General features: G+C 43.8%; 1 protein-coding gene across 7 annotated transcripts in view; it reads left to right on the forward strand.

Annotated features, from left to right (window-relative positions):
* BCAS3 (BCAS3 microtubule associated cell migration factor) overlaps window positions 1-26320 on the forward strand; it is a 470437-nt gene that overhangs the window by 18915 nt on the left and 425202 nt on the right. For all 7 annotated transcript variants that reach the window (XM_081172929.1, XM_081172926.1, XM_081172924.1 and 4 more), the window contains 2 exons: window positions 1045-1126; window positions 11950-12022. In XM_081172929.1, the coding sequence (XP_081029055.1) occupies window positions 1045-1126; window positions 11950-12022 (155 nt within the window). The remainder of the gene's footprint in view (window positions 1-1044; window positions 1127-11949; window positions 12023-26320) is intronic.

The raw sequence follows: 26320 nt of genomic DNA on the forward strand, positions 1-26320 counted from the left end.
TTCCTGGTCATGTGGCCAGCATGACTAAACTCCTTCTGGCGCAACGGAACACCATGACAGAAACCAGACTGCGCAGAAATGCCATTTACCTTCCCACCGCAGTGGTACCTATTTATCTACTTGCACTGGCGTGCTTTCAAACTGCTAGGTTGGCAGGAGCTGGGACAGAGCAATGGCAGCTCACCCCATTGCAGGGATTTGAACCGCCAACCTTCTGATTGGCAAGCCCAAGAGGCTCAGTGGTTGAGACCACACACCACCCGCTTTAAATATATAGTGCCGATGGGACTTGGGAAAGAGACTCCAGCTTTCTCGTAAGGAGAGTCCTGCTCGATCAAGCCAAAGGCCTGTCTAGTCCACCATTCTGTTTCCTACCGTTGTGCATCAGATGCTTATGGGAAGGTTCTCCTGCTCGTGACCTCTATTCGCTGGTATTCAGAGGAGTTGAGTTGTATCCAGTGTGTATCCAGTGTTAATCGTATTCAGACCCATTGAAATCAGTGGACATGCCCAACTTACACCCGTTAATTTCAGTGGGTCTGCTCTGAGTATAACTTGGCTATATACATGCCATAATGCCTCTAATCCCAGAGCAAACATGTAGCCATCGTAATCTAGTAGTTTTTCATGCAAGCCAAAAATAATGGTTGATATTTATTATTTATTAAATTTATCATCTGTAGATGTCAGGGTGGTTCACAGCATAAAATATAACACAAAATACATAATAAAACAAGAACAAAAACAAACCTATAGCCCCACATAAGCCAGTATTGGACTCTCAGATTTTTCAGTTGTTGCAGTGTCTGTTGTTGTGGAAAGAGCTTTTCATCAGGGGAAATGATAGAATAAATAAATAATTATTTTCCCACCCAGATTACAAGAGAATCAGAACTATTATTTTAATTTTCTGGAGTTCTTTTTTTAAAAAAACACACAAGCAAACACTATTGACACAAACCATTGAAGCTGCTTTAGAATGCTAAGCAAGGGACAAGAAAAGCCTTTGTTAAGGTGTCTGTGCTTATTTATTCTGTTACACAGATCAGCGGCGAGGCTCAGGAACTTTACTCCATCCGACACGGCCCTGTCCGAGCTGCTCGGGTTCTGCCATCACCACAGATTAGTAAGTACAAAATCCTGTGTATTAACCCTCCCACTTTGATCTCTTCTAATCATCCTAGTTGCTTGTTGTCCAAATGTTCACACATTCTGTCAATGGAATGTGAGCATCCCTTTTTGTTTTGCCGTGCACCTGACCCATTCATGTGGTTTTTGATGCAGGGTGAGCTGAACGCTCCAGCTTCCCTGACTTTCAGTCCCTGTGATTCATTCCTCTGCTTTTCTCTTGGTCTAGCTTATTTCATTTTTTTATATAAATAATTTTTATTCATTTTTCAAACATTTTTATACAATCTACTCATTCTTAATCACACAGTCATTAATTTTTGACTTCCCTCAATTTCTCTGCCAATCTTTCGTTAAAGTTTCTATTGTTAACACATTTTTAAACTTATTGCCTTTAGCCATTCCTCTACCTTTCACTTACTTCTTTTTTACAATATTTATTAATTTTTCACAGAGACTCTTCAAAACCAACAAGCGTTGTCTGTATATCACATATGCCTTTCAGATACTCTGTAAATCTCCCCCAGTCCTCAATAAACTTTTGGTCTTTCTGATAACGAATCTTCCCAGTCAGTTTATCCAATTCTGCGTATTCAGTCAGTTTCATTCTCCATTCTTCCACTGTTGGAATTTCTTCCTGCTTCCATCTTTGCGCCTGAAGTATTCTTGCTGCTGTTACTGCGTATTGGAAAAGTTTACAGTCTTTTCTATTAATTTCATTTCCTACCAATCCTAATAAGAAGGCCTCTGGTTTTTTAACAAATGTATATCTCAACATCTTTTTCAATTCATTATATATCATTTCCCAAAAGCCTTTCACCTTTTTACATTCCCACCACATATGATAGAAAGTTCCTTCTTTTTCTTTACATTTCCAACACTTGTTACATGTTTTATACATTTTAGCCAAGTTTACTGGCGTTATGTACCATCTATAAACCATTTTCATTACATTTTCCTTCAATGCGGTACACACCGTAAATTTTAACCTTTCATTCCATAATTTCATCCAGTCATCATATTGTATGTTATAACCGAAGTCTCTGGCCCAATGTATCATTACCGATTTTACCTCTTCATCTTTTGTATGCCATTCCAGCAACATTTTATACATTTTTGACAAATTTTTATATTCATTATTCAATACCTCAATTTGAAATTTTGATTCTTTCCCTTCATATCCACACATTTTACAGTCTTTTTTAAACATTTCACTGATCTGATAGTAATGCAACCAGTCATAAACAAATTCTTTCACCTCTTCATAAGTTTTCATTTTCCATTCCCCCCCCTCTTACTGTCAATTCTCCATAAGTTATCCACCTCCCCCTCATGTTTATCTTTTTCACACTCATCACTTCCAATGGTGAAATCCAATGGGGGAGTCTTGGTTCCAACAAATTTTTGTGCCTCTCCCACACCTCTATCAATGATCTTCGGAAGATGTGGTTTTCAAAACCTTTATGAATTTTCCTCTTTTCATACCATAGATATGCATGCCACCCAAATCTGTTGTCAAATCCTTCTAAATCCAACAACTCTCCATTCCTCAATTTAATCCATTCCTTTAACCAACAGAGGTATGATGCTTCATAATATAATTTCAAATCTGGCAGGGCAAAGCCACCTCTTTCTCTCGCATCTGTTAATAACTTAAACTGAATCCTTGGTTTCTTGCCCTGCCAGATATATCTTGAAATTATTTTTTGCCATTCTTTAAAAATTGATGCCCCTTTAATTATTGGCAGTGATTGGAATAGAAATAACATCCTTGGCAGCACACTCATCTTTATCGTAGATATCCTCCCCCAAAAAGATAATTTCAATCTTACCCACACCTCCAAATCCCTTTTTATTCCATTCCAGACAGGTAGGTAGTTGTTTTGATACAGATCGATATTCTTGGGGGTTAACCATATTCCTAAGTATTTCACTTTATTCACCACTTCCAACCCTGTCCTTTGTTGCATTTCCTCTATTAATTCTTGGTCCATATTTTTAGCAATAATTTTAGTCTTTTTTTTTATTTAGATAAAATCCTGCGACTTGTCCAAATTGTTCTATTTCTTCAAGAATTCCTTTAACACTTCCCGCTGGCTCTTCCACTGTCATTACCAAATCATCCACAAATGCTTTAACTTTATACTAATTTTTTCCTACGGACACCCCTTTTATTTCTTCATTTTTTCTTATTGATTTTAGCAAAACCTCCAGCACCAAGATGAATAGTAATGGTGATAATGGGCATTCTTGTCTTGTACCTTTAGTTATTTTAATATCTTCTGTTGTATAATTGTTTACTATCAACTTCGCTTTCTGTTCTGTATATATTGCCTTTATTCCATTAAAAAAATCTGTACCTACATCCATAAGTTCTAATTTTTTTAACATAAAATTCCATGATATATTATCAAAGGCTTTTTCCGCATCCACAAAGATCAACATAGCTTGTTTCTCATTCCTGGCATTCAGATATTCTATTATATTTCTTATATTTCTTATGTTATCTTTCATCTGTCTGCCAGGAAGGAAACCCGCTTGGTCCTTATGTATAAGATCTTGTAACACTTTTTTCATTCTCTTTGCTAATATACTCGCAAAGATTTTATAGTCAGTATTCAAAAACGAAATAGGCCTAGGTCTAGCTTATTTCTAGCGTCTGGGATGGGCAAAAGGTTTTGGGCAACTGACTGTGGGGTGGGAACGGAGGGAGCGGGAAGGGTGAAATTTGGATGCTAAACTCAGATCTCCTTCCCCCTCCCACCAAGTTAACCAACAATGTAACCAGTTAACACCATGTTCTGCCAAGTATCCAAAGCCTAATTCAGAGGTTTTCAACCTTTTTGAGTCCATAGCTCCCTTGACCAACTACATTCTTTCTATGGCACCCATGTGGGGCTTAGGAGCCCAGTTATGTCACCCCTTGCCTGCAGAGCTGGCAGCCTCTCACCTTTTTTCGAACACCCTCCCTCAGTCTTCTCTCCTCTCCCCTCCTCACACTGCCCCATGGGGACTTGTCTGTCCATTCTCAACAGCAAGGGCTGGCTGCCTGGGCTCCCTCACCTGCTTGCTTGCTTACTCTGAGGCCGTATCAGCTCCTGGCAGCCGGTACCCCATAGACAGCTCAGGGGCACAATTTGCCTGCGGACCTTGTAGCCAGGGCTGCTGCAACAAACATCTGTGCAAGCCTTTGGGAGGCAGAGATGCGAGAGGACATCAGAGGAGGGAGGAAAGGAAAGAGGGACAGAGACCAGTGTTGCCTGCGGCACCCCAGTGTACCACGGCACACTGGCTGAAAACCACTGGCCTAATTCAACAGTAGCTAATGTAGAGTCCTCCCAAGGTTGTTGGACTCCAGCTAGCCTAGCATATGTGATCAATGGCCAGGGATGATGGGAGTTGGAGTTGAGCAGCATCTGGAGGGCACCACATTGTGTGTCAGCAAAACAAGCATGTGATTACATAAACATGGTGGTGGCTGTTGCATCTACTGTACTTTGGACATCAGGCAGGAGCTTCAGTGACAGGCCGAGGCTGTGAACTTACAACCTGATTCTGGGACAGAGTTGCCATTTTTCGTTTGCTTAGACAATACCATGTGCTCCACAAATTGTGAATCTGCTGCTGAGTACTGACCTCAGCAGCCCAAGAACCTCTGCTTTGATTCAAAATCAAGTTTCTAGCCTGTATTGTAACAATGAAAAGCTGGCAAATCAGTTTTCGCTTGGTGGTGCTGGCATCTTTCTTTGTGTGGTTTGATATTCTGCTGTACTCTTTTCTATAATATAGGAGAACAATTCAGATCAGTTCATAATCATTTAGATTATTTATTGAAACATACAATGGTACCTCGGATTAAGAACTCAATTCGTTCTGGAGGTCTGTTCTTAACCTGAAACTGATCTTAACCTGAGGTACCACTTTAGTTAATGGGGCCTCCTGCTGCCGCCGCCGTGCAATTTCTGTTCTCATCCTGAAGAAAAGTTCTTAACCCGAGGTACTATTTCTGGGTTAACGGAGTCTGTAACCTGAAGCGTCTGTAACCCGAGGTACCACTGTATTTTGGTTTCTTTTTACATAGCTTAGTTAGAGTGCACATTGCTTGATTAAAAGCAACCAGATGCATTATTGACCCGTATCTGGAATTAGATGAAAGTAAAGCCTGTAATAGGAGGCCCAGGATAGCCAATGTATGAACCAGGAATTGGGAGAGGAATAAAAGAGATTTTTGTAAAGAAGGAGTGATAGCCATCAGCAGTGCTGAAACACCATTTTACTGGGGAGCTATTTTTTTAAATATTTTTTTTAGGTGGCTGGATGTAGTAGGAGCTGCTGGTGGATAGACTTGGCATGTTCCTTGAAAGAGATCGTACCCTGAGATAGTCCACTTGGTTCCCAGGTGTGAAAGGAAAAGCTCAGGCTTTTAACTCTGTGGCTGTTTCAACATTGTAGCTTAATAGTTTGTCAGCTGTGTTGCTAAAGCTCTGTAATCCTTTTGATGTTGGGTTCCTTGGCTGCGCCGTGCTCTTAAGAGCATAAAGCCGCTGTTGTTTGGCTGAATTATTCTGTGCCTTCGGTTTGGGAAAGATACCTGGGTGTATCTGATTGAGCAGGTTCTATAGCAACGTGTGCCTGTGTTTGTGTGTGCTTGTGTTTCCCTGGATTTGAAACTAAGGACGACCCCCTTGAAGTCTGATAGTCCAGTCCCATGGCTTTCAAATTTATCTAGTAGCGGAGGACAGCGGTAGCGTCAGGTCGGGACTTTGGGGCAGGGCTCCAGGGCCTCACTTGCAAGGTTGAAATAGAGGCACTGCAAATGCAACAGGGCTGGCTTAACCTGTTTTCAAGCAAGTTAAGTAATGCACATTGCCATTTAAAAAGCGTAAGACCTGCACAAGGCCATTAAGAACAGAGTCTAAAATTTCCTAACTGCAACTGCTGGTCAGTGGACTCTTTTAAAATAACTTTTTAATTGGGTTTAATAACAAGTATCATCATCATCATCATAAATTATTCAAATAAATAGACCAAGTCCTCTTGCACCATTTGTGTATCACAAAAATTAGCAGTAATAACTACAACACAGATAAAAAGTTGGCAACCTATGCGACGACCTGACCAATATGTTTTTATTCAGGGAACAGCCCTAAAATATCAATAATTCTGCTCATTGCAACTTTTGCTACATGAAAGTACTGCTACTTTACTCCAACTGCAAATTACCCTATCGTATCCTGCAAACATGTTGCCACTGAAAGAAAGCACATGAAAATGGGAGGCAGAAATGAACCTTGTAGTTGCTCTTCCAACTCTGAATAATGGTGTGAAGTGAAACATCTTGCCTGGCCTTGGATTTTATTCCAAATTACACAGAATTCTGCATTGCTCACATCTGTGCCTTTGCTTTAAAAAAAAGAAAAGAAAATAAGGCAACCTAAAGGGCTGACTTAGTGTGTTTGTCTGTGTTAAATAAAGTAATAATAATTATTTAGGTTGCTCTGTAAAGGAAGGCAGATGTTTAAAACACTTGTATGTGGTCAAGCGTCTTGGGTGGCTGTTCGGCTTGCCAGTCTCTTAATACAAAAGTAATTCTTTAGCAGGCGTACTATGCGAAGCTTAACTTAGAAGGTGACCCAAAAATGGTAGCAGCTTTTAAGCAGCCTACAGATGGGGTGAGGCAGGTCTTGGTTATTATAGTGACATGTTTCTGGTTTGATGGTGGTAGAATGAAAGCTGTCCTGTGTAGACATTGAAGAGAAATTACAGAGGATAACTCTCAGGTCTTGAAACCTTTTTAGAGCTACATATTAAAATCTGGACAAAAGTTCTAGTGGGTTCCATGTTTTATGAAGGCCTTTGTTGGCCGGGTTGGACCCCTCAGGTGGCAGTCTTTAAAGATGGTTAAATGCAGTCTTGCTTTACTCAACGGTAACCACCAAACTTTACCTCCTTTTAATACTAAGTTAAGAACTTAGGGGCTGGAGCAAATTCCTCTTGCTGCTATTAAGGAATAACTGCCATGTTTGATGGAAGGAAAGTGTGTATGTGTGTACACATGCGCGCGCGCACACACACACACACACACAATGGGTCCAATGGAAAAGGCAAAAAAGGGATAGGAGTACCAACCTCAAGAGGCTGAAGAAAGAGGAATGCACTTTTTATCATGTCGGAAATATGTTGGGTATTAGTAAAAAGTACATCCCTCTTCCTTCAGGATCCTAAGATTGGTTTCCCCCCTTTTGTCTTTCAATATAAGGGTACGCGCTGCACCCCCCCTTTATTTCCCTCACAAGACTAGAATTGGTGACCCACTCTGTGCAATTGTTTGGTGATAGATTCACACATTCGGCTTCAACAATAGATTTCAGTAAATGTAGTTTTTTTATAAGGTCTCTGAAGCTATTTATTAGGATAAGGGTTAAGAATCAAGTTAAGAGCCACTCTGGCCATAAAACAGCAACATGTGCTGGTCTCAGCAGTAGGCAACAGTGGAGGTGCATCTGTCCTACAAGCAAGTAGAGGTGGGAGAAAGGACGTCAGAGAATTCAGAAGCAGGAGCAAAAATGGTTAATGCCATGGTTCAGAAATCATATGATCAGTATTCACTGTTGTTGCTGTTAGTCCACAAAAAGAATGTAACTGATTACACACACAAACACACTTACATTGAGATTCTTTTGCAATGAAATGAATGGGGTGAAATAATGTAAGGACCATGTAACTTGCATCATTTATGTAATCAAATTTCTAAGTTTTGTAATTTTGTGACTGTGGACAGTGAGACAAATAATGCCATTTTTGGTGGAAGACAAACAGCAGTGGAACGGAAGCAGCACTGCATGCAACAAACCCAGAGCAGAAAGGAAAATGATGCCCTCTTACATCCCTACCTGGGAGAAAAGTGGTATAGCAGCCTTTGCTGACCTGGTGCCATCTGGCTGTTTTGGAGTACAACACCCATCGACCCCCAGCCAGCACAATTGGCGTTGTAGTCCAAAATAGCTGGAGGATGCCAGGTTGTATATTATCTTGCACCAGTGATTCAAATTGGCAAAGTCCCCTGTTCACTCAGTTCCCACCTCCATGTTACTGTATGTGTAGACCAGGCAAGTACCAAGCCAAACCAACTGTGTGAAAATGCCTTTTCACCACTCTTGGCAAGGCTTTGAGCGTTGGGTTGTCTTTTGTATGCATGCCTTTTTCTTTTTTAATTGACAGTGGCTCAGTCTGACACAGCTTGTGAAATTCTTTCTGCTTAATGGAAACTTTCATTATGTTTTTTCTTTGTTTCAGATAGGCTGGATGATGACAGGCTCCCCCCCCTTCACATTTTCTTTCTTTTTATATAAAAAACCCCGAAATTCCTCTAAACAGGATTGCGGAGGAGATGGCGCCTCATTGGCAGGGGAGACAGATTTCATTACTTTAATTGTGTGGTTTATCAGGATCTTCAGCTTTTGCTTTTTTTGTGTGGGGGTGTGTGGGGCGGGGGGTTGAGGGTTAAATTCTATGAAATGCAACAGTGTTATGACAGAATTAAAAGGATTTGAAATAAAGGAGTTTAAGAGAGAGGCCTTTGCAGCGGGATTTCGGTAGTTTTTGATTTGATGGATTTGGCGAGCTGTGGGCTTAAGAGAGAGAGAGAGAGAGAGAGAGAGAGAGAGAGAGAGAGAGAGACACCCCCTCAGATTGTCTTTTGCCATTTTGTTAAACATGTTGCACAGGGCAGGTGTAGCATGGCAAGTTGCACATATGAAGCGCACGCACACACACACACACACACACACACACACACACAGCAAGCAAACCATGTAATCCACCCATAACTTACATTCCCACTGAGGAATGTAAGAAGGCATCGTTTTCATTTCACCCTTCATTTGCTCATGCAGCACTGTTTCATTTCTGCCACAGTTCGTATTCTGCCCAGAACTACATTATTCACCTTTCTGTTTGCTGTGGCGTAATTAAGTAGGTTCTGTAACCCCCGCATCAGTGGGCGGACATCTGTAGTAATAAAAACCTACATTTGTTGAAATCTATTGATGAAGCTGAATATGGGGTTTTTGTTGAATTTTACTGTCTCTAAAATGTGAGAGTTCAGTCTCACACGCCACCTAAAACGTGGGGTTTTTTGGGGGGGGTCTGTTTTAAAATGGATTTAGCATTTGGTTGCTGGTGCCTTTTCATTCCTCAAAATTCAAACATTTATGCTCCATGATTCGGTTACATTCATTTATGAGAGTATTTATAAACCACACGCGCACACACATATATAATGTAATCAGGATGGTGAACAAGAAAATAGTTAAAACATCATAAATGTGTGAACTAATAATATGCAGAACAAACGACCAATACTGAATCAGAGTAATTTTCTAAAAACACTTGGTGAATTAGAAATGTTTTCAGAAGGTCTTGATTCCCTTTTCCCCTCTTTGGTTTTACTCCCCCGCCCCCCCCCCCGCTAGAAGTTAACTTTATGTGACTCCTGGTGTCCACGGAGCTTGCTCAATTCTTGGGTTGTTCTTTTGCAAATCTTGGGGTTTGCCCAGTGTCCTGCGTCCACTCAGTCAAGGACAATGGTCAGCAGTTGAATTCTTTATTGACAAAAGCATGCATTTACAGCAGCTGCTAAGGTGCACAGAATATATACACACACGCACACGCTTCTTGCAACTGTGTTGCTGGCATTACCGTAACTTTTCCAGGTTGGTGCCTGGGAGAGCAGTTGAAGCAACAGTGGGGCCACACACATCCTGGGCTTATGTACCCCTGTCAGATGGAGTGTGCTCACACAACCTGAGACTTCTCCTATATGGAAATTGCCATTGTGCTTGCCTCTTCAAGCCCCTTTTAGTTCTAGGAGACAGTGGGGCATGGGAAGTCAGGGTTTTGGCCTGCCCGCCCCTCTCCTGAATAGCCTCTCATTCTACTTATGACATGTCCTGTTTCCCCTCCTCTGACGCTGACTGCTCAGACTCTTCCCCTTCCTCCAGCCCTGGCTCCTGCCTTGTAGGTGTCATAGAACCCCATAAATATCTGGCTCCTGGGTCCGCCTCCGCCCCCCTTGCCTCTGCCCTCTGCTCTTAAGAGCTCTGCCAGTCCCGGACACCCAAGCATGCTGTTTTCAGAGGCCCTGAAATCTTACTGTTGAGCTTGCTATTAGAAGAGGTCTAATTAGAAGTCTGTTGTAGCCCATGTTAACTTTTCTTCCATATTCTGTTCTGTAAGATGATTCTTTCTGGTATACAGAATATTTGAAGCAACTGGTCTGTTGCAAGTGACTTTTTTATTTTATTTTTAAAAAGAGCTTTAAATGTTTATCAACAGGTTGGTTGAAATAATGCAAATGTGACTCGCAGAAGGCTCTGTTGATGGTGAAACTGTCTGTGAGTCATTAAACGCTGAATAAACCAAGACATAATTAGGAAGGGGAAGTTCCATAGATGATTGGTAAACCTTTTATGCACTTAAATTTGTACCCATTCTCTTTAATCTTCTTGAGGACTGTTGAGTGAAAAATCTGTTTGCCTGTGTTAATGGTTTTTCTCTTTCAGATTATTTCAGATTAATGCATTTAGAAGTACACAGTTAAACTGTGAATTAAGCTTTGATGGAATGGCTTTTCAACAATACTTTCTGTTGATCAAATAACCTGGATTCTAATGAGAGGCAAAACCAACTGTTAAAGGCCCCGCAGTTCACTTTTTAGAACAGGGTTGTTCATTTTGTTGTTCCTCGGTTATTTAATTTCTGAATAGGGAACAGAACATTCTGCACTGTAGTCAATTGAGTTTCTTTAGGTGGCCCATTGTTGGATCTTCGCAAATATTGCAAACTATCTTTGCAGGTGCCTTCCTCCCTGCTTCATAGTCACGTTGATCTTGCATTGTGATGGACATAGAGTTCTTCCAGGCAACTGGTTTATATGGCATTTATCCTGATTTGTTTACAGGATGGTTAGACTATGAACCTTTGCAGACTGTTCTGCAGCACATCCTTGGCACAATAATAGTGCATTAATGGTGGCTCTATACTGGGCCATCCCCACGTAATTTCGCTTTATTAGTTGTTCTGTTACACTTCCTCAGTGTTTCTGTATTATTGGTTTCTGGAGAGGCATTATTGTGCTAAAGTGTAACAAAAAGAGGAACAGATAGCACCATTGCCCGGGACATTGGTGCTATGAAAAGTTACAGGTTTTCAGCAGAAAGCTACAGGACATGCACTGATTGGAATGGAAGCAGTATGTCCATCCTGAAACTTTTGCAGCTGCAAATTGTATTGAAAGCAGCATCGTATGTAACTGCCCTGAAGCTATAAGGAGCACAAATTGGCAGGAACGCACAATGAAGAGGGCACCTGGAGGGCCCTTCCTTGAATGTTAGTTCAGATTTGTTTAGAAAGTATGAAAACGAGCATTTGGCCTACATCCATCCTGATTTGCTTGTGAGGTGTTTTACATGTTTTCCCACTAACCATTTATTCGTTCCACACTTTTTGAATCATTTGCTCGTCGCTTTCCAAACCGCAAAAAAATGTTTTATTTTGGGTGACAAGAACCATTTAATCCACTTTAACTGTGCAGACATAAAATTCCGGTATGCCCTTGAATCTCTCCCACAACAAAAGTGACCACCTGGAGGTACCTACTGTTGTGTATGCAGGTATTGTGACTGGCAAAGCCATAATTTGCAGAGGACAGGCCTCTATTTCAAGCACTGGCAAAAAAAAACACAAAAAAACCCCCAAAATATTATTCGAATGAAGAAGTCATTTTGGATTTTTGTTTTGTTTTTGTTTTACTCTATTTAGGTCCTCAGAAGAGTGATAACTTTGCTGAGAAGAGGCCTCTCCTTGCTGTGTGTAAAAGCATTGGATCTTCTGGGTAAGTTGACTGGTTCCAGATGGGTAGCTGTGTTAGCGCTGGTTGCAACAAAACAGAAGAGAGCTGTGTGACACTTTAAAGACCCAATGCAGAGCCTCCTTCTTTCCCTTCCTCCATCTTCTGTTAATTTCTTAGCTGATTCTTGGATATCAATTTTCTCTATGATTCATCAATAGTAACATCTCCAAAGGATAGCAGGTGTCTTCCCCCCTGCCCCCAAATACTCCTTGCTCCCTCAGCTTTCAGACACAGCAGGTTGCATCTGACCAACTATGTTGTGCTCAGACTTAGACCCATTGAAATTAATGGACCAAAGTTTATCTGAGAGGCCAGTATATTTGCATTTAATGGCTTCAATCTAGACTAATTTGGGGTTTATTCATGCTTCCTCTTGTCCCTGCTGCTTTCCCCCAGGGAAAACTGCTCTTTAGTGCTCAATTGGCACAAACAGCAATTGAGTTTCTGTGGATTGCTGTGTGTTTTGAGCTAAAGAGCAGGCTTCCTCTGGGAAAGGAGCGGGGCAGGGGACCTTGAAAGTGTGGGTCAAGCAGAAAGCCTCTTGGACTTGGCTTTCAAGCCTAGGACAAGCAGAAGTGTTGGCGAGTCCGTAGTTGAACTTGTTCCCACTGAAATCAATGGCTTTAAGTCATGACTAATTTACCTGGATCCAATCCAGGTAAAGATAAAGGTACCCCTGCCCGTACGGGCCAGTCGTGTCCGACTCTAGGGTTGTGCGCTCATCTCACTTAAGAGGCCGGGAGCCAGCGCTGTCCGAAGACACTTCCGGGACACGTGGCCAGCGTGACGAAGCTGCTCTGGCGAGCCAGCACCAGCGCAGCACACAGAAACGCCGTTTACCTTTCCGCTATAAAGTGGTACCTATTTATCTACTTGCACTTTAGGGGTGCTTTCGAACTGCTAGGTGGGCAGGAGCTGGGACCGAAAGACGGGAGCTCACCCCGCCGCGGGGATTCGAACCGCCGACCATGCGATCGGCAAGTCCTAGGCACTGAGGTTTTCCCCACAGCGCCACCCGCGTCCCATATCCAATCCAGAGTGTATAGCAAATCCTTGCTGTGTTGTTTCTAAGACTATAAAACAAAGAACAGTTTAATAGCCAATTGTAGCAATGGGTGGATTTTCCCCCTCCTTCCTTTTAACAAACAAAAAAAGAAAGAAAAAGCTGGATTCTGTGCCCAGTACCACATTCTGCACTTTTCCTACTACAGTGGTACCTCGGGTTAAGAATTTAATTCATTCTGGAGGTCCGTTCTTAACCTGAAACTGTTCTTAACCTGAGGTACCACTTTAGCTAGAGAGGTCTCCCGCTGCTGCCGCCGCACGATTTCTGTTCTCATCCTGAAGCAAAGTTCTTAACCCGAGGTACTACTTCTGGGTTAGCGGAGTCTGTAACCTGAAGCGTCTGTAACCTGAAGTGTCTGTAACCTGAAGTGTCTGTAACCCGAGGTACCACTGTATTCTGTGGAATTGCAGCCTGCACACAGCTTAACCAATGAGACACGGAGTTGCACATCTTCCAAATCTCTCATTCCACTCCCACCAGGCTTGCTCTTAAGAAGTGCCTGGTGGATGGCGCCTATTGTGTTTTAGCTGCTTTGGGGTCGGGGGAGAGAGGCTGTTAACTGATCGTCCTTTAGGATATGTTTACAACTCACAACGCTGTTTACACTGGAGATTATACGCTTGTCAGGATGTTTATAATCCCACAAGTAGCCTTTTTGGTCAAAAGGTCTGCACGTACTTAGGGGGCCACGAATGCCGCTTTGCGGTTGTCTGCAGGGACTTCTCTCCATAACTTACATCCAGTCCCATCCTCCAAGGTAACCCAAGAAGTGTTTGGAAGTCAGCCCAGGGGCAAATGGGGATGTCAAGACCATAGTTGAGCCTGCATATTTTGTGCTTAGTGGGGGCAAGGCAGGGGAAGATTATGCGTCAAGGGTAGTTGAGCTGCAGTCATTCCTAATTATGTGCTCCGCCTTTATTATTTGGTTTCTTCTTCTTCTGCAATGGGTTAGAGCAAGGAGCTAGGTTGCATCTGACCGTAAAGTCCTCTTTACAGCCTCTTCTAGCTTTGGTAAGCATTGCATAATTATGTATTGCCCACATCCTTTCATGCCCTTCTTGGAGCCACATCACGAGGACTAGAAATGTGGGTTTTTTAAAAAAAAGTTGAGAGAATGCTGAAATTCTAGCCCATCGGCTTGGTTTGGGGGGCCTTGTTGCAACCTTTTCTCATGGGGGAGGTGCTCCAACCCATTGATCATTTTGGTTCCCCCTTTCTGCTTAGAGAATAGGAGAGTTAAGATGGGGCATGACAGACGTGTGTAGAATTATGCATGGCATGGAGAAAATGGACGGGGAGATATTTTTCTCCCACTCCTATATTGCTAGAACTTGGGGACATAAAATGAAGTTGGATGTTGGAAAATTCAGGACAGATAAAAGGAAAGGCTTTTTCCACACACCACGTAGTTATACTGTGGAATTTGCTCCCACAAGAGGTAATGGTGGCCACCAACTTGGAAGGCCTAAAAAGGAGAAATATTAATGGAGCATAAGGTTATCCATGGCTTCTAGCCATGCTGGCTGTGTTGCACCTCCACTGTTGGAGGCAGCATAGCTCTGAGTACTAGTTGCTAGGAGTCACAAGTGGGAAGAGCACTGATGCACTCAGTTCCTGCTTGCAGGCTTCCCATTGGGGGAATCTAGTTGACCACTGTGAGAACAGAAAGCTGGACTTAATAGGACATTGGTGTGATCCAGCAGGCTCTTCTTAACATTCTTTTCCTGTCAACTGAACAGCTAAGCAACATCTGCTGTCAAAACTCAGTGCGTTGCAAAGGATCTGGGGCATGTTTGGTTGGCATGGTGCTCTGGCTAGGTTTGTTGGCCATTATCTGCATGGAGTTGAACCCTGTGGTTGTATGCTCCAGGCTCTCCGGACATTGTTGGATTCTAACTCCCATCAGCACCAGCCTGCATGGCAATGCTCAGGACAATGGGAGTTGTGGTCCGGCAACTTCTGAAGGGTCACAGGTTTCCCATCCCTGCTGCAGGTGAAGAGTAGTTGCTGTGGGTGTCTGTCAAGCTGTCTCTCAGGAAAGCTCGCTGATCATCTCATTGAGCTGCCCCAGCTAATATTCTGAAGGTCAGAGATTTGAAAGCTCCACCAATTTGGAGGGAGGAAAGCAAAAGAGGGCAGCATACAACATTTCTCCCACCTTTTGCTCAAGGGCCTCTGCTTCAGCCTGCAGAACTGACCTAGTGTAACCCAGTTGCGTGAGAGGAGGATTGCAAATGGTGCTTCACTTCCTGCCCTTGCACCAGCAGTGGTTAATTTTGTGCTGACCTGAGATTACTGAGTCAGTACATGTGCTACATTTCTCAAGCAAGAAAACAAACAAAGGTCCTCCAGTCTCTTCTGTTCCTCATAAAATGCCTTCACACAGAGCTGTTGCATGAGGCCCCATTTGGTAACCTGCAGATTAAGTGTTCCTTGCCATTTTGTATGTGTTCCAAGTGAGCCGTTGTGTCCTTGCAATTTATATGCTGCATGTTCTCTTTTCTGCCCACCCCAAATATTAAATTACTGTTCTCTCTCAGTCCAAAGAAACCCTTGCATGTGGAAAAAGAGGTATTGTTATTCCTTTTCGAGCCGGCCCTAGCGTTATGCAGCGAGTAAGACAACTGCTTCAAGCAGCAGAACCTGAGGGGTCAGGAGTGAGCAGGGCTGCATGGGCCGCACAATCTGCCTTGCTAGAGTGCTGCTCTTAACTGTCATGCTGGGCCATATTCCGTCACCAGGACTGAATGTGCCGCCAGTTGGGTTGACTTTTGCATGTGGAATATAGTAAGGGCAAATTTAGTATGGCATAAGCTTTTTGTGGATCAGAGCCCACTTCCATTTTTTTTAGCACTGAACAAATTAAAATAGTAAGTAGCAGCATTGATCCTTGGATATTAGTAAGTTCCTCAGCCAGCATTTCATGGCATTTTTTAAAATGGAGTTCCCTTCCTTTTTGTCCTTGTAAATCCAGGCTCCAAGCTGTGAGTTGCGTGGGCGTAAGGCAAGGAGCCAGGCTATATTAAAGGTGACTCATAGTCAACTCTCAGGCCTATACATGGTTGTCTTTTTTGTGTGTGTGCTACATTTACGGGGGCGGAAGCAGCATATACTGTGAGACATGCGACCGTGGCAGGCGTCTCTCGATTGGGGGGGGGGGAAGAGTTTCTGGTTTAAACGATGAGAATTCTGCACACATTCCGATCTACTGCACGAGAAGGGCTTATTTACAAACATGTTAATATACTGTTTAACTGTCTCTCACAGTTCCTGGAACAGCTGCTTTCTGTTCCATCACTTGCCTTTTGGTGGGACTCTTGAGGAAGGCGAGCTCCTCTTAAGGATGATTGGGCACCTTGTGAAGGGCCTATGCGAGGCATGAGGGCCACATTCCCCCAGGAACCACCTTCTGGGGGCCGCACACCAATGTTGGCAAGAGCCAGTGGTGAAAGAGAACAGGCAGAGATTTGTTACCATAGACTACAATGCCATTGCTCGTATACCAAAGAACATCAAGTCCAGCACCCTCTTCTCACAGTAGCCAACCTGATGCCTGTGGAAAGCCTGTATGCACGATCTCTGCACAACAGCCCTTCTCCCCATTTCTGCTCATGAAAATCCACCAGCATTTTAATGCAATTTTCTCCTAATATTAACTCGTTTGTATGTGTATACACATTTTTGCAAAGCAGCCCCATCCTAAATTAATGCAATTTTGTGTTATTTTAACTAACATATTCATTTGTATGGACGTTTTTATACACTTTATAGACATTTTTCCACATATTACTTGGCTGGAGGATCACATTGCAAAATTCAGAAAAGTGCTAACTTCAAAGGATGTCTGTGTTTCAGTTCTCATATTGTTTTGTAAAGTGCAGTTACTGCACACTGAATCATATTTCTCCCCAGTTCCTAGCTTTCAGCAGCTTGTCCCCTGTGCAACAAGGTCAACCTAATCAAGGCATTGCCTTCATTTAGGTGTTGGGTTTTTTCATATGGGTCAATGCAGCTACTTTTTTTTTGCTTTATATATGGCATGTTTAGTATGTGCTCTCCACCCCTATGTGGCTGGAGTTCAACCTAGGACAGGGATGGGACACCTCAGTTCCTTGGGCCCAGTGTGGCTCTCCAGGCATCTCTGTCAGGACCTTGGGACTCTCCTCAGGCCACACCCGTCACCAGCCCTGCTTTGAACCCTCCTTGAGTGTTTTTGCCTGGCTTGAATGTGTCCTTGAACTCTGATAATGCTTCTCGCTTGCCTGGATGGAGAACAGAAAGATGCATGAATGTGTGGAAACTAGCCTATGTGCAGAAAGGTGAAATTCGCATTTATTACTATGCTTTCTTTTGCCTCTGGCCCCGCTCACGACTGGCATGTGGCCCCTGAAAGGTTTTCTAGGAAGGAATCTGGCCCTTGGGCTGAATACGTTTCCCCACCCCTGGCAAGGATATTGCATGTTCCCAGGGTGCTTGTTAGCACCCCCTTTTCAGAGATTGCAAAGGGGGCTCAGGGGCCAGTTCCAGTACTCCATGGAGTCATCAAAGCGCTCCACATCACACTCCGGCTTGATCCTCGCCTTGACATTTTTTCCACACGGAACCTCCCCCCCTCCCAACCTCTGAAAAGGGTCTAATGGAGCTTGCTCGGTTCCCCTGCATCATGTGCTCCTGCTGGCATCGCCCCCTCCTATTCCAACCACCGAAAAGGATGCAGCCTTGATGCACAAATGGGAAACAGATTGTGTCTCCTGGCAGACTTTGTGATGCTGGATTCATTGCTGCTTCAGCTAACTTTGGGGCCTTAGATTACAAGATTTGCAAATTGAAGGAAAACCCTTCCCCCCCCCAACCCCAACCCTAAATGAAGGAACATCTGCAGAAACTCTGCTTTTTAGCACAAGCTTGGAGAAGCAGCATCGAGAAGAGGAGGCAAGTTGGGGGGGGGCGCAGATCATGAAGAAAACTCATTGAACAGCTTGAAAATATGTTGAGCAGAGGAATATAAGAGATTAAAAATGCATAAAATCAAACTTGAGTTATTTGAAATGTGCCCCCCCCCGCAAAGACCCTGAAACTAATTGCTTTCTCAGAAATTCAGGAAGTATTTAGTGATGTTATGTGCAGTAGCAATTGGGATGTTTAAGGAGCAGGAAAACTAGCTGAGCCTTTGCTTGTCTGCATAGGGATACATTTTGGAATCTTGCTGTGAAAGAAATGTTAATGCTGGGAATCCCTGATCATCCCATGCAAGGCCTCTACAGACCTGAATAATATGTCATCCACACTGTTTCAGTTAAGAGGTGCTTTTATTCAGGCTTCTAAAACTATGGGGTAGCAAACATTAGTCATTCTCAGAAGGGAATGCCTGTGACTAACACAGACCCAGTAATTTCAATGGGTCTGCATTTAGTAGAACTTAGTTGGATTACACCCATAATTATTTCTAGGCCCTGGAGTCAGCAGACATCACCTTTTGAAACTGTTGGGGTTCCAGCACCTTGGAGAGGCCTAGCCATGAAGCCTGCCCCTTGAAACTTATCTTTTCTAACTGTCCAACCAGCACTGGGAGCTGCCATTTTATTTCCCCATGATGACATTCAGGGGCATTTGAAACATCACCTCCCTGCACCCAGCCCATTCAGCTGTCACCACTATCAGATAAGCATGTCAGGGTCATGGGCATAGAAGGAGGCCTCTCTAGGGAGCATTTAAGATGGAATTGGGCTTGATGGGAACATTGCTGTGGCATAACAGACTGAGAGAGAAGAGGCGCCAATAGGCTGTTCATTGCAGCTCTCTTACTGCATGATGAGTCTGGAAAAACCTTAATTTGGACAAGAGAGAGAGAAAAGGTGAGGGATGTATCCATTAATGTTCTACTCAAATTAGGCCTATTGAAATGGATGGGCCTAAATTAGTCAAGTCCATTAATTTCAGTGGATCTTCTCTGAGTATGACTAACATTGGATATAATTGTCTTTAGCTGTTTTCATTGTTTTACAGCTGTTTGGTGTGCTTGTTACCCTAGACCAGGCATAAGCAAACTCTGCCCTCCAGATGTTTTGGGACTACAGTTCCTATCATCCCTGACTACTGCTCCTGTTAGCTAGGGATGATGGGAGTTGTAGTCCCAAAACATCTGGAGGGCCAAGTTTGCCCTAGACTTCTTTGAGAGGAAGGCAGGATTTAAATTTCAACAACAACAACATAACCCGTTAAAACCACTGCCCCTTGTCTTACACTGGTATCACCACCACCATCACCTGTATTTATATCCCATCTTTTCCCAGACTCAAGGCAGCTTTCACAAATTAAAACCAGGCAGATAAAATACCAAAAGCTAAAAACACATAAGAGAAAATAGTTAAAAATAATTGAACTATATCAAAATAATGTATGCCACAGAACTCATCAAAAATGGGTGTATTTTGTCTCCACCTCCCTAAAACAATGCCTGTTTTCATTTGAGCTTTTTTTACACACTGATCTTATGCACACTCACATACACACTTGCAGCGAAAGAACAGGGTGGGCTAGATGGACCAATGACCTGACTGGGTGTAGGGCAGTTTCTTGTGTTCCAACATGTACAGCAGAGATGGGGAATTCATGCTGCTAACCCTCAAAGATGCTAATGAGCTACAGTTCCCAGCATCTAGTATGGCCAGCAGATTACAGATTCTGGGAATTGCAGTCCAACATCTGGAGGGCCACAGGGTCCCCATCCAAGGAGTCTGGAAAGAAGATAATGCGACTTCAGTTAAACATATGGAGGTTTAATTTTTTGTTTGAAGTGAGCTTTTGTGAAAATCGCACTTGGAATGTTTTCCGGAGTCAGTTTATTAATAAAGTACCTTGGAAGCTGTTAACATTAACAGCCTGTTTCAACTGCAGGACATTTATGGACGTGCTAATGTTTGGCAAAGAAGCCATATTTTTTATTAAAAAAAACACCCTGGTGTTTAAAGCTGAACTTTATTACTACCTTTAATCATATGTGTGTAATTAATAGAAACCCACTGCCATTGCGTTACAAGCCATCCATCTGTGGTAGTTCTTGATGGGAGACTCCAGTGTTCAGCCATGAAGGATCTGCGGTTCATAATGTTTTTAAAGAAGTGTCTAGTTGTGAAATGCCTTGGAAGTGGCAAATTGGGGGGGGGAGGGGGCTGTTCTTCCCCACCCCACTTTGGGTGGATCACCCAGGAGAAGGGAATTAATCACGATGAATAAGCTTTTTGTTCACAGTTCTCCAGTGTCGGATCTGAGTAACTCTGCCACTGCCCCGTAATTTAAAAACTGGAATGTCTGTGTAAAGGCTCCTCTCGGTGCCAAACAGTTACCCAGTGAAATCGGAGGCTGGTTTGGAAGTTTGAATCTGAGGAGGGAGCACTCCAGCGTTGCAGTCAAGGCACCTAGAAAGGGTGGTTGGCATCCTGCCTTGTTGCATTTGGATTTCATCCGTCCTCAAAGAAGCTCAGGGGGAGCGTATGTAGGTCTTTGCTTATTTTATCCTCTTTGCAAGCCCATGAGGCAGCCAGGGCCAGACACTGGTTGAAACAAGATTTTAGCTCCAGCAAAGTCCCAGGACTTGCAGCGAAGATCACTTCCTTAAAATAAAATGAGATTTGTGCACTTCTTACAAATACGTGTATCTTAGTCCGTGGGCAGGGAACCCTTAGGCTACATCCAACCCAGAAAGCATCTTCTGGTTGCCCGCCAGCCCCCTCCCAAAATCAGATCCCTATTCCTTTTGCTTTGGGTGCATACACAACATGCATTTAAAGCACATCTCCCCTGCCCCAGAATCCTGGGAACTGTTGTTTGAGAAGGGTGCTGGGAATTGCAGTCTGTGAAGCAGGGGCACCCCTCCCCATTTCACTGACGTGAAATGGGAATGTAACCCCCCTGGTGGCATCCCCTAGTGGCACCACCACTGAAATGCTTCTTCATTCAAGCTCAGCAAGAGCCAGGGCGTTCTGCAAGGCTTTGTTGCTTGTCTCCTCCACCTCAGGGGCAGGGAAGATGACCAGCAACAGGGCATATTGGAACGCCTCACTCTCACTAGCAAGAGGGGGCCGTTCCAGCGGCAGTGGAAGTGGTGGGGCAGGTGGGGGCACCACCTTTTGTACTGCCTCATCGGTCAGCCGGCTTTTCTGCAAGGGGTAAACTACAGTTCACAGGGTCCATTTGGTGGGGAGAATTTGCTTTTATGTATGGTGTATATGCAGCCTTACTTGCAAAGGCACCTCTTCTTCTTCTGGCATGTCTCAGTTGCTTAGTCTTAGCCAGATAAAAATTGCTTATGCAAAATCTGCAAAGGAAGCTGCAAATGGGAGCAACTTTTTTTTTAGACTTCCATCAGCACCTCCGATGATCTTCCATCTTAACCTCTTTTTATGCATTACTTAATTTTATGTTGTCTTTACCTCTCTTAACTTGTCATCTCCCCTTTTCCATTTTCACAATATTTCCAACAATACTCCTCACAGAACTTCTTGCAAACCTACAAACATCGTCTGATCATCACAAATACTGCAAATGGGAGCAACTTTGTGGACAAACTCCTCACCTACATCAATTCAAAATGTTGTCATGAATTTGTGTGCATCTGTGGAAAAAACCCCCAACCCTTCAGGTCTTGGTTCCCCAAATAGGCTGCCCCATCAACCATCTCTGTTCTCTTGGAATATCTCAGAAAATTGTGAGACATTGCTTCAAAACAAACAGTCCCCAAACCCTCTCTCTCTAATAGGTCTGGTGAAACGTTTGCAGAACTTTTTTCGTGAACTGGTGGGCGATTCTCCTCCATCTCAAGAACTTTCATCGTTCTTTCCCCTACGGCTTCTGTTATGATGCCTAAAAATAGGTTTAAATTAAAACTTGCTCGCTTTCCCCCAAAATTAAGCACTCTGTTGGGACCTATAGGGAAACTGAATGTGTGTGTGTTGTCTCGGCAGGGGCACTGGAACCCACCCAGTTAAAACATTAAGCAACAGCAGGCTGAAACCACAGGTTCCATTTGCTTTCAGACGTTTCATATGTGGCTTAGGTATGGCAGAAAGGTTTGGCCGGGGGAGAAGACTTTTAAAACCATTTTGAATGCATAGATTTAGCAAAACGTCTACAGCTGAAATCTTGAGAGGGTGTGTATTAAGAGATGTGGCAGCAGCCTTAAGCCCTGGGGGACAAGGAGGGAGCCGCAAATCTAAATAGGAAGTTCTGGGATGATAATTTCTTCATCACCTTGCCCCAGCCATAAACTGAGATATGTGTGCCTTCTAAGGCAGGGTTTTCAAAAGTGGTGCCTTTATCCCCCCACTCCCGAGAGGAAGGGCGTTACAGAGAGCTTGGTTTGCAGGCTGGAGGAATGCTGGCAGTGTGATTTGTGTGTGAAAAGGCATAGGAATAGTTAGGAGCAATATGGATGTTCTTCACTTCCAACATCTTCATTAGATTTCTCACCCACCCTTCACCATAAGGTCCCAGGGTGGGCGACAAGGACATAAAACACAGTATTTAATACAATATTAAAATCTTTTAAATATCATTGGCTACTAACCACGATGACTATTCTCTACCTCCACTGTTTGCCTCTGAATGCCAGTTGCTGGGGATCACACATGTGGAGAGCCAGTGTTGCACTCAGGTCCTGCTTGCAGGCTTCCCCTTGAAACACCTGGTTGGCTACTGTGAGAACAAGATGCTGGTGCTGGCCTGATTCAGCAAGCCAGCTCTTATGTCGACCCTATTAACATTATTGTCTATGACGGATGTGTTCTACCTCCAGGAAGCTTTTGGTTGTTGTTGTTTAGTCATTTAGTCGTGTCCGACTCTTCGTGACCCCATGGATCAGAGCACGCCAGGCACTCCTGTCTTCTACTGCCTCCCGCAGTTTGGTCAGACTCATGTTTGTAGCTTCGAGAACACTGTCCAACCATCTCGTCCTCTGTCGTCCCCTTCTTCTTGTGCCCCCAATCTTTCCCAACATCAGGGTCTTTTCCAGGGAGGGAGTCTTCTCTTCTGATGAGGTAGCCAAAGTATTGGAGCCTCAGCTTCACGATCTGTCCTTCCAGTGAGCACTCAGAGCCATTGTGGTGTAGTGGTTTAGAGCGATAGACTCGTAATCTAGGGAACTGGGTTCGTGTCTCCGCTCCTCCACATGCAGCTGCTGGGTGACCTTGGGCCAGTCACACTTCTTTGAAGTCTCTCAGCCCCACTCACCTCACAGAGTGTTTGTTGTGGGGGAGGAAGGGAAAGGAGAATGTTAGCCGCTTTGAGACTCCTTCGGGTAGTGATAAAGCGGGATATCAAATCCAAACTCTTCTTCTTCTTCAGGGCTGATTTCCTTAAGAATGGATAGGTTTGATCTTCTTGCAGTCCATGGGACTCTCAAGAGTCTCCTCCAGCACCATAATTCAAAAGCATCAATTCTTTGGCGATCAGCCTTCTTTATGGTTCAGCTCTCAAGCTTTTGGTAGATCTTCTCTATCTAGCAGGGCCCAGTGGCAAGTCTGAGGATGGGGTCAGTCAGGTTCCCAAGAGTACTTCATTGTTAGATTGAGTCTCTAGCCTGCATTTCCAGCAGCTTGGCACATGGGGCAACTGTACATAGAGCTGAAAGATAGAATCATAGAATTGTAGAGTTGGAATGGATCACAGGGGTCATTCGTCTAGCCCCCAGCAATGCAGGAATCTTTTGCTCAATGTTGGGCTTGAACCCACGGTCCTAAGACTAAGAGTCTCATGCTCTACTGACTGAGCTATCGCAGGGACATTACAAGCTGCCTTATGTCTATGTGACTGTGAAGGGAAAGAATAAAGATTGGGGGCTTCAAGAGATCGTGGGGTACAAAAGAAGCTTCTGGTGTATGATAGTGTGAAAAAAATGGTTTGGGAACTATGAACCTCATATGTACAGAGTGCACCTCTCTTGCCAGTGTGGGACCTCTGTACAGCAAGCCCACAACTTATTCACATTTAACTTGTGCACATTCAGTTTTACGCTCTTGGCAAAAAAAAAATCGAAAAAAGAATTGAAAAAGGGGCGGGAAGGAGGTGAGCATCTGGGGAAAAAAGACTGGCAATCCCACCTGCCATTGCACTCAAACACATTGTTTTGACTCTACGTGATTTTGGCTTTACTCCCAATCCCTGGGATGAAACGGCCTGCATAAGTTGAGGGGTTACTGTACTTCATAAGGTGATTCCACAATACAATGTGAGAACAGGATGTGGGACTAAGTGGGCATTTTTTATTACATTTTATGATTTTATGACAATGATTAATAAGTGTTGATTATCTGTGTTGCTATTTCTTGACTTGGCTTCATTGAATGGGTTCGATGACAACTTTCTCAGCTCATTAAAGGGTCAGTGAACTCAGACTGGCAGCAGCTCTCCAGGATTTCATTCCCAGCCCCATTTCTTTGAACCTGGGACCTACTGCATGGAATGCAGATGTACCCCTTTTCCTGGTTCTACACCCACCAGCTTCTGACAGTTAGGCATTTATAACTTTTAAATAACACCAGAGCTGTCCTGCCTCTCTCATTTGCCTTGCTGTATCCTACAGGCTCCAGTGTCAAGTAGTTCCCAGTTGTGAGGCTGGGGCAAGACAATAGAGATGTGAGCATCTCTCCTGGTAGGCCTGCCTGAATTACAAATGTACTTTGATTGGTTAAAAATAAAGCCATGACAACGGCACTTTAAAGACCTGAGATGATGGGACCCTGGATGCAAGGCAGAATTTTCTGAAGCTTCCAGAAGTTTCCACTGCAACGTGTGCAAATTAGGCATAATGTTTGAACTTGTGTCCCATCCCATCCTTCTGCTGTCCTGTGCTGCGTTGTCCTCCGTCTGCATTGGAGGACTAAAGCAAAACATCCGTCTTGAGAGCTTTAGCAATTGGCCAAATGAGCCCATCTGCCGTGTACAGTTGCTTTTTCACAAGGGCAGCTGTCCTGGCCACTGGAGCGGGGGAGACTCTGCTAATCCTGAACACCATCAGAGGGGCAATCAAGCCGGCCCAAGGACTACTCTTTAAAGAAAACAAAACCACTTAAAATTATTAAATAATGTAACCGCTATCAAGTTAATTAGAAGAGGAACAAATTCCACCAAAATAAATGTGCTTTCAATATGGGCTTTCTTCAGGACGGGGCTGGCGGTGGGGGGGGATGCGGGGAGGGTACAGTACAAACCAGGGAACGAGAGGAAATCTTATTTCTGGCAGCCCTGTAGACATGGAACTGTGGTTGAACTTTTTACCCTAATTACGTCCTTGCTAATGCCCGGAGCAGTCTGGAATCAAAGCATCCCTTCAGGCCTTGGAAAGTCTCTGATGTGGCCAGCGTTTGTTGTGTGATGAGGGTTACTTAAGGGGGAAGAGGGGATGAAGAACAGAAGTAAAAAATAAAATAAAAATGCACTGGAATATAGTGACAGGGTGCTCCCCCCCCCGCTTCTTCTTCCCCTTCAGAATTTTCTCAGTTACCACCCACCTCACTTGTTGCCTACAAAAATAGTGTAATTGTTTGCATCTGTGTGTTTTTGTCTGCCTTCGGAATAGCTGCTATAAATCAATGTGACAGAGAGTCGAGCGTGCGCCTTCCTCCTTGCTTTTCTAATTGGTGCTGTCTCTTCCTTGAGTTTCTATCTGTTGCACAAGGTTAAGAAACAACAAAACACCTTGCAAGAAAAAAAAGGAAGGGAGTAAAAATAAAACCCCTCTCCTCCTCATCCCTGCAAGCAGCATTGAAGGTGCAGATCATTGCCTTGAATGTTTCGCTTTCCTTTCCTGCTCTCTCCCAAGAGGTTGGGACAGCTTGATAAGGCAACTGTTAAATGCATTGGAAGGGTTAATAAAAGTTTCTGAAATGGATGAATGGATTTATTTATTGATTCCATGTTTATTCTGCCTATTCTCCACCAAACTCTATAGGAGCCACACATGCTTGTCTCCTCTCACCCTGGTCCATAGCATGCTGTCTTCACAAACAGCTGTGGGGTAGGCTAGACCAGGGAGTACAGACTCAAGGGCCACATTCCCTTCTAAGCTGCCTTCCAGGGGCCACATGCTGGTGGTGAGCGGGGCCAGAAGCAAAAGTGGGTGGAGCAGCTTTGTACAGTAGGCTTGTTTCTGTGCCCCCCTCTCTATCTTCCATCCAGGCAAGCAAGAGCCATTTCCAGATTCAAGGAGTCATTCCAGC

The sequence above is a fragment of the Podarcis bocagei genome, assembly GCF_964188305.1.
Source record: "Podarcis bocagei genome assembly, chromosome: 15".
Classification (NCBI taxonomy): domain Eukaryota; kingdom Metazoa; phylum Chordata; class Lepidosauria; order Squamata; family Lacertidae; genus Podarcis; species Podarcis bocagei.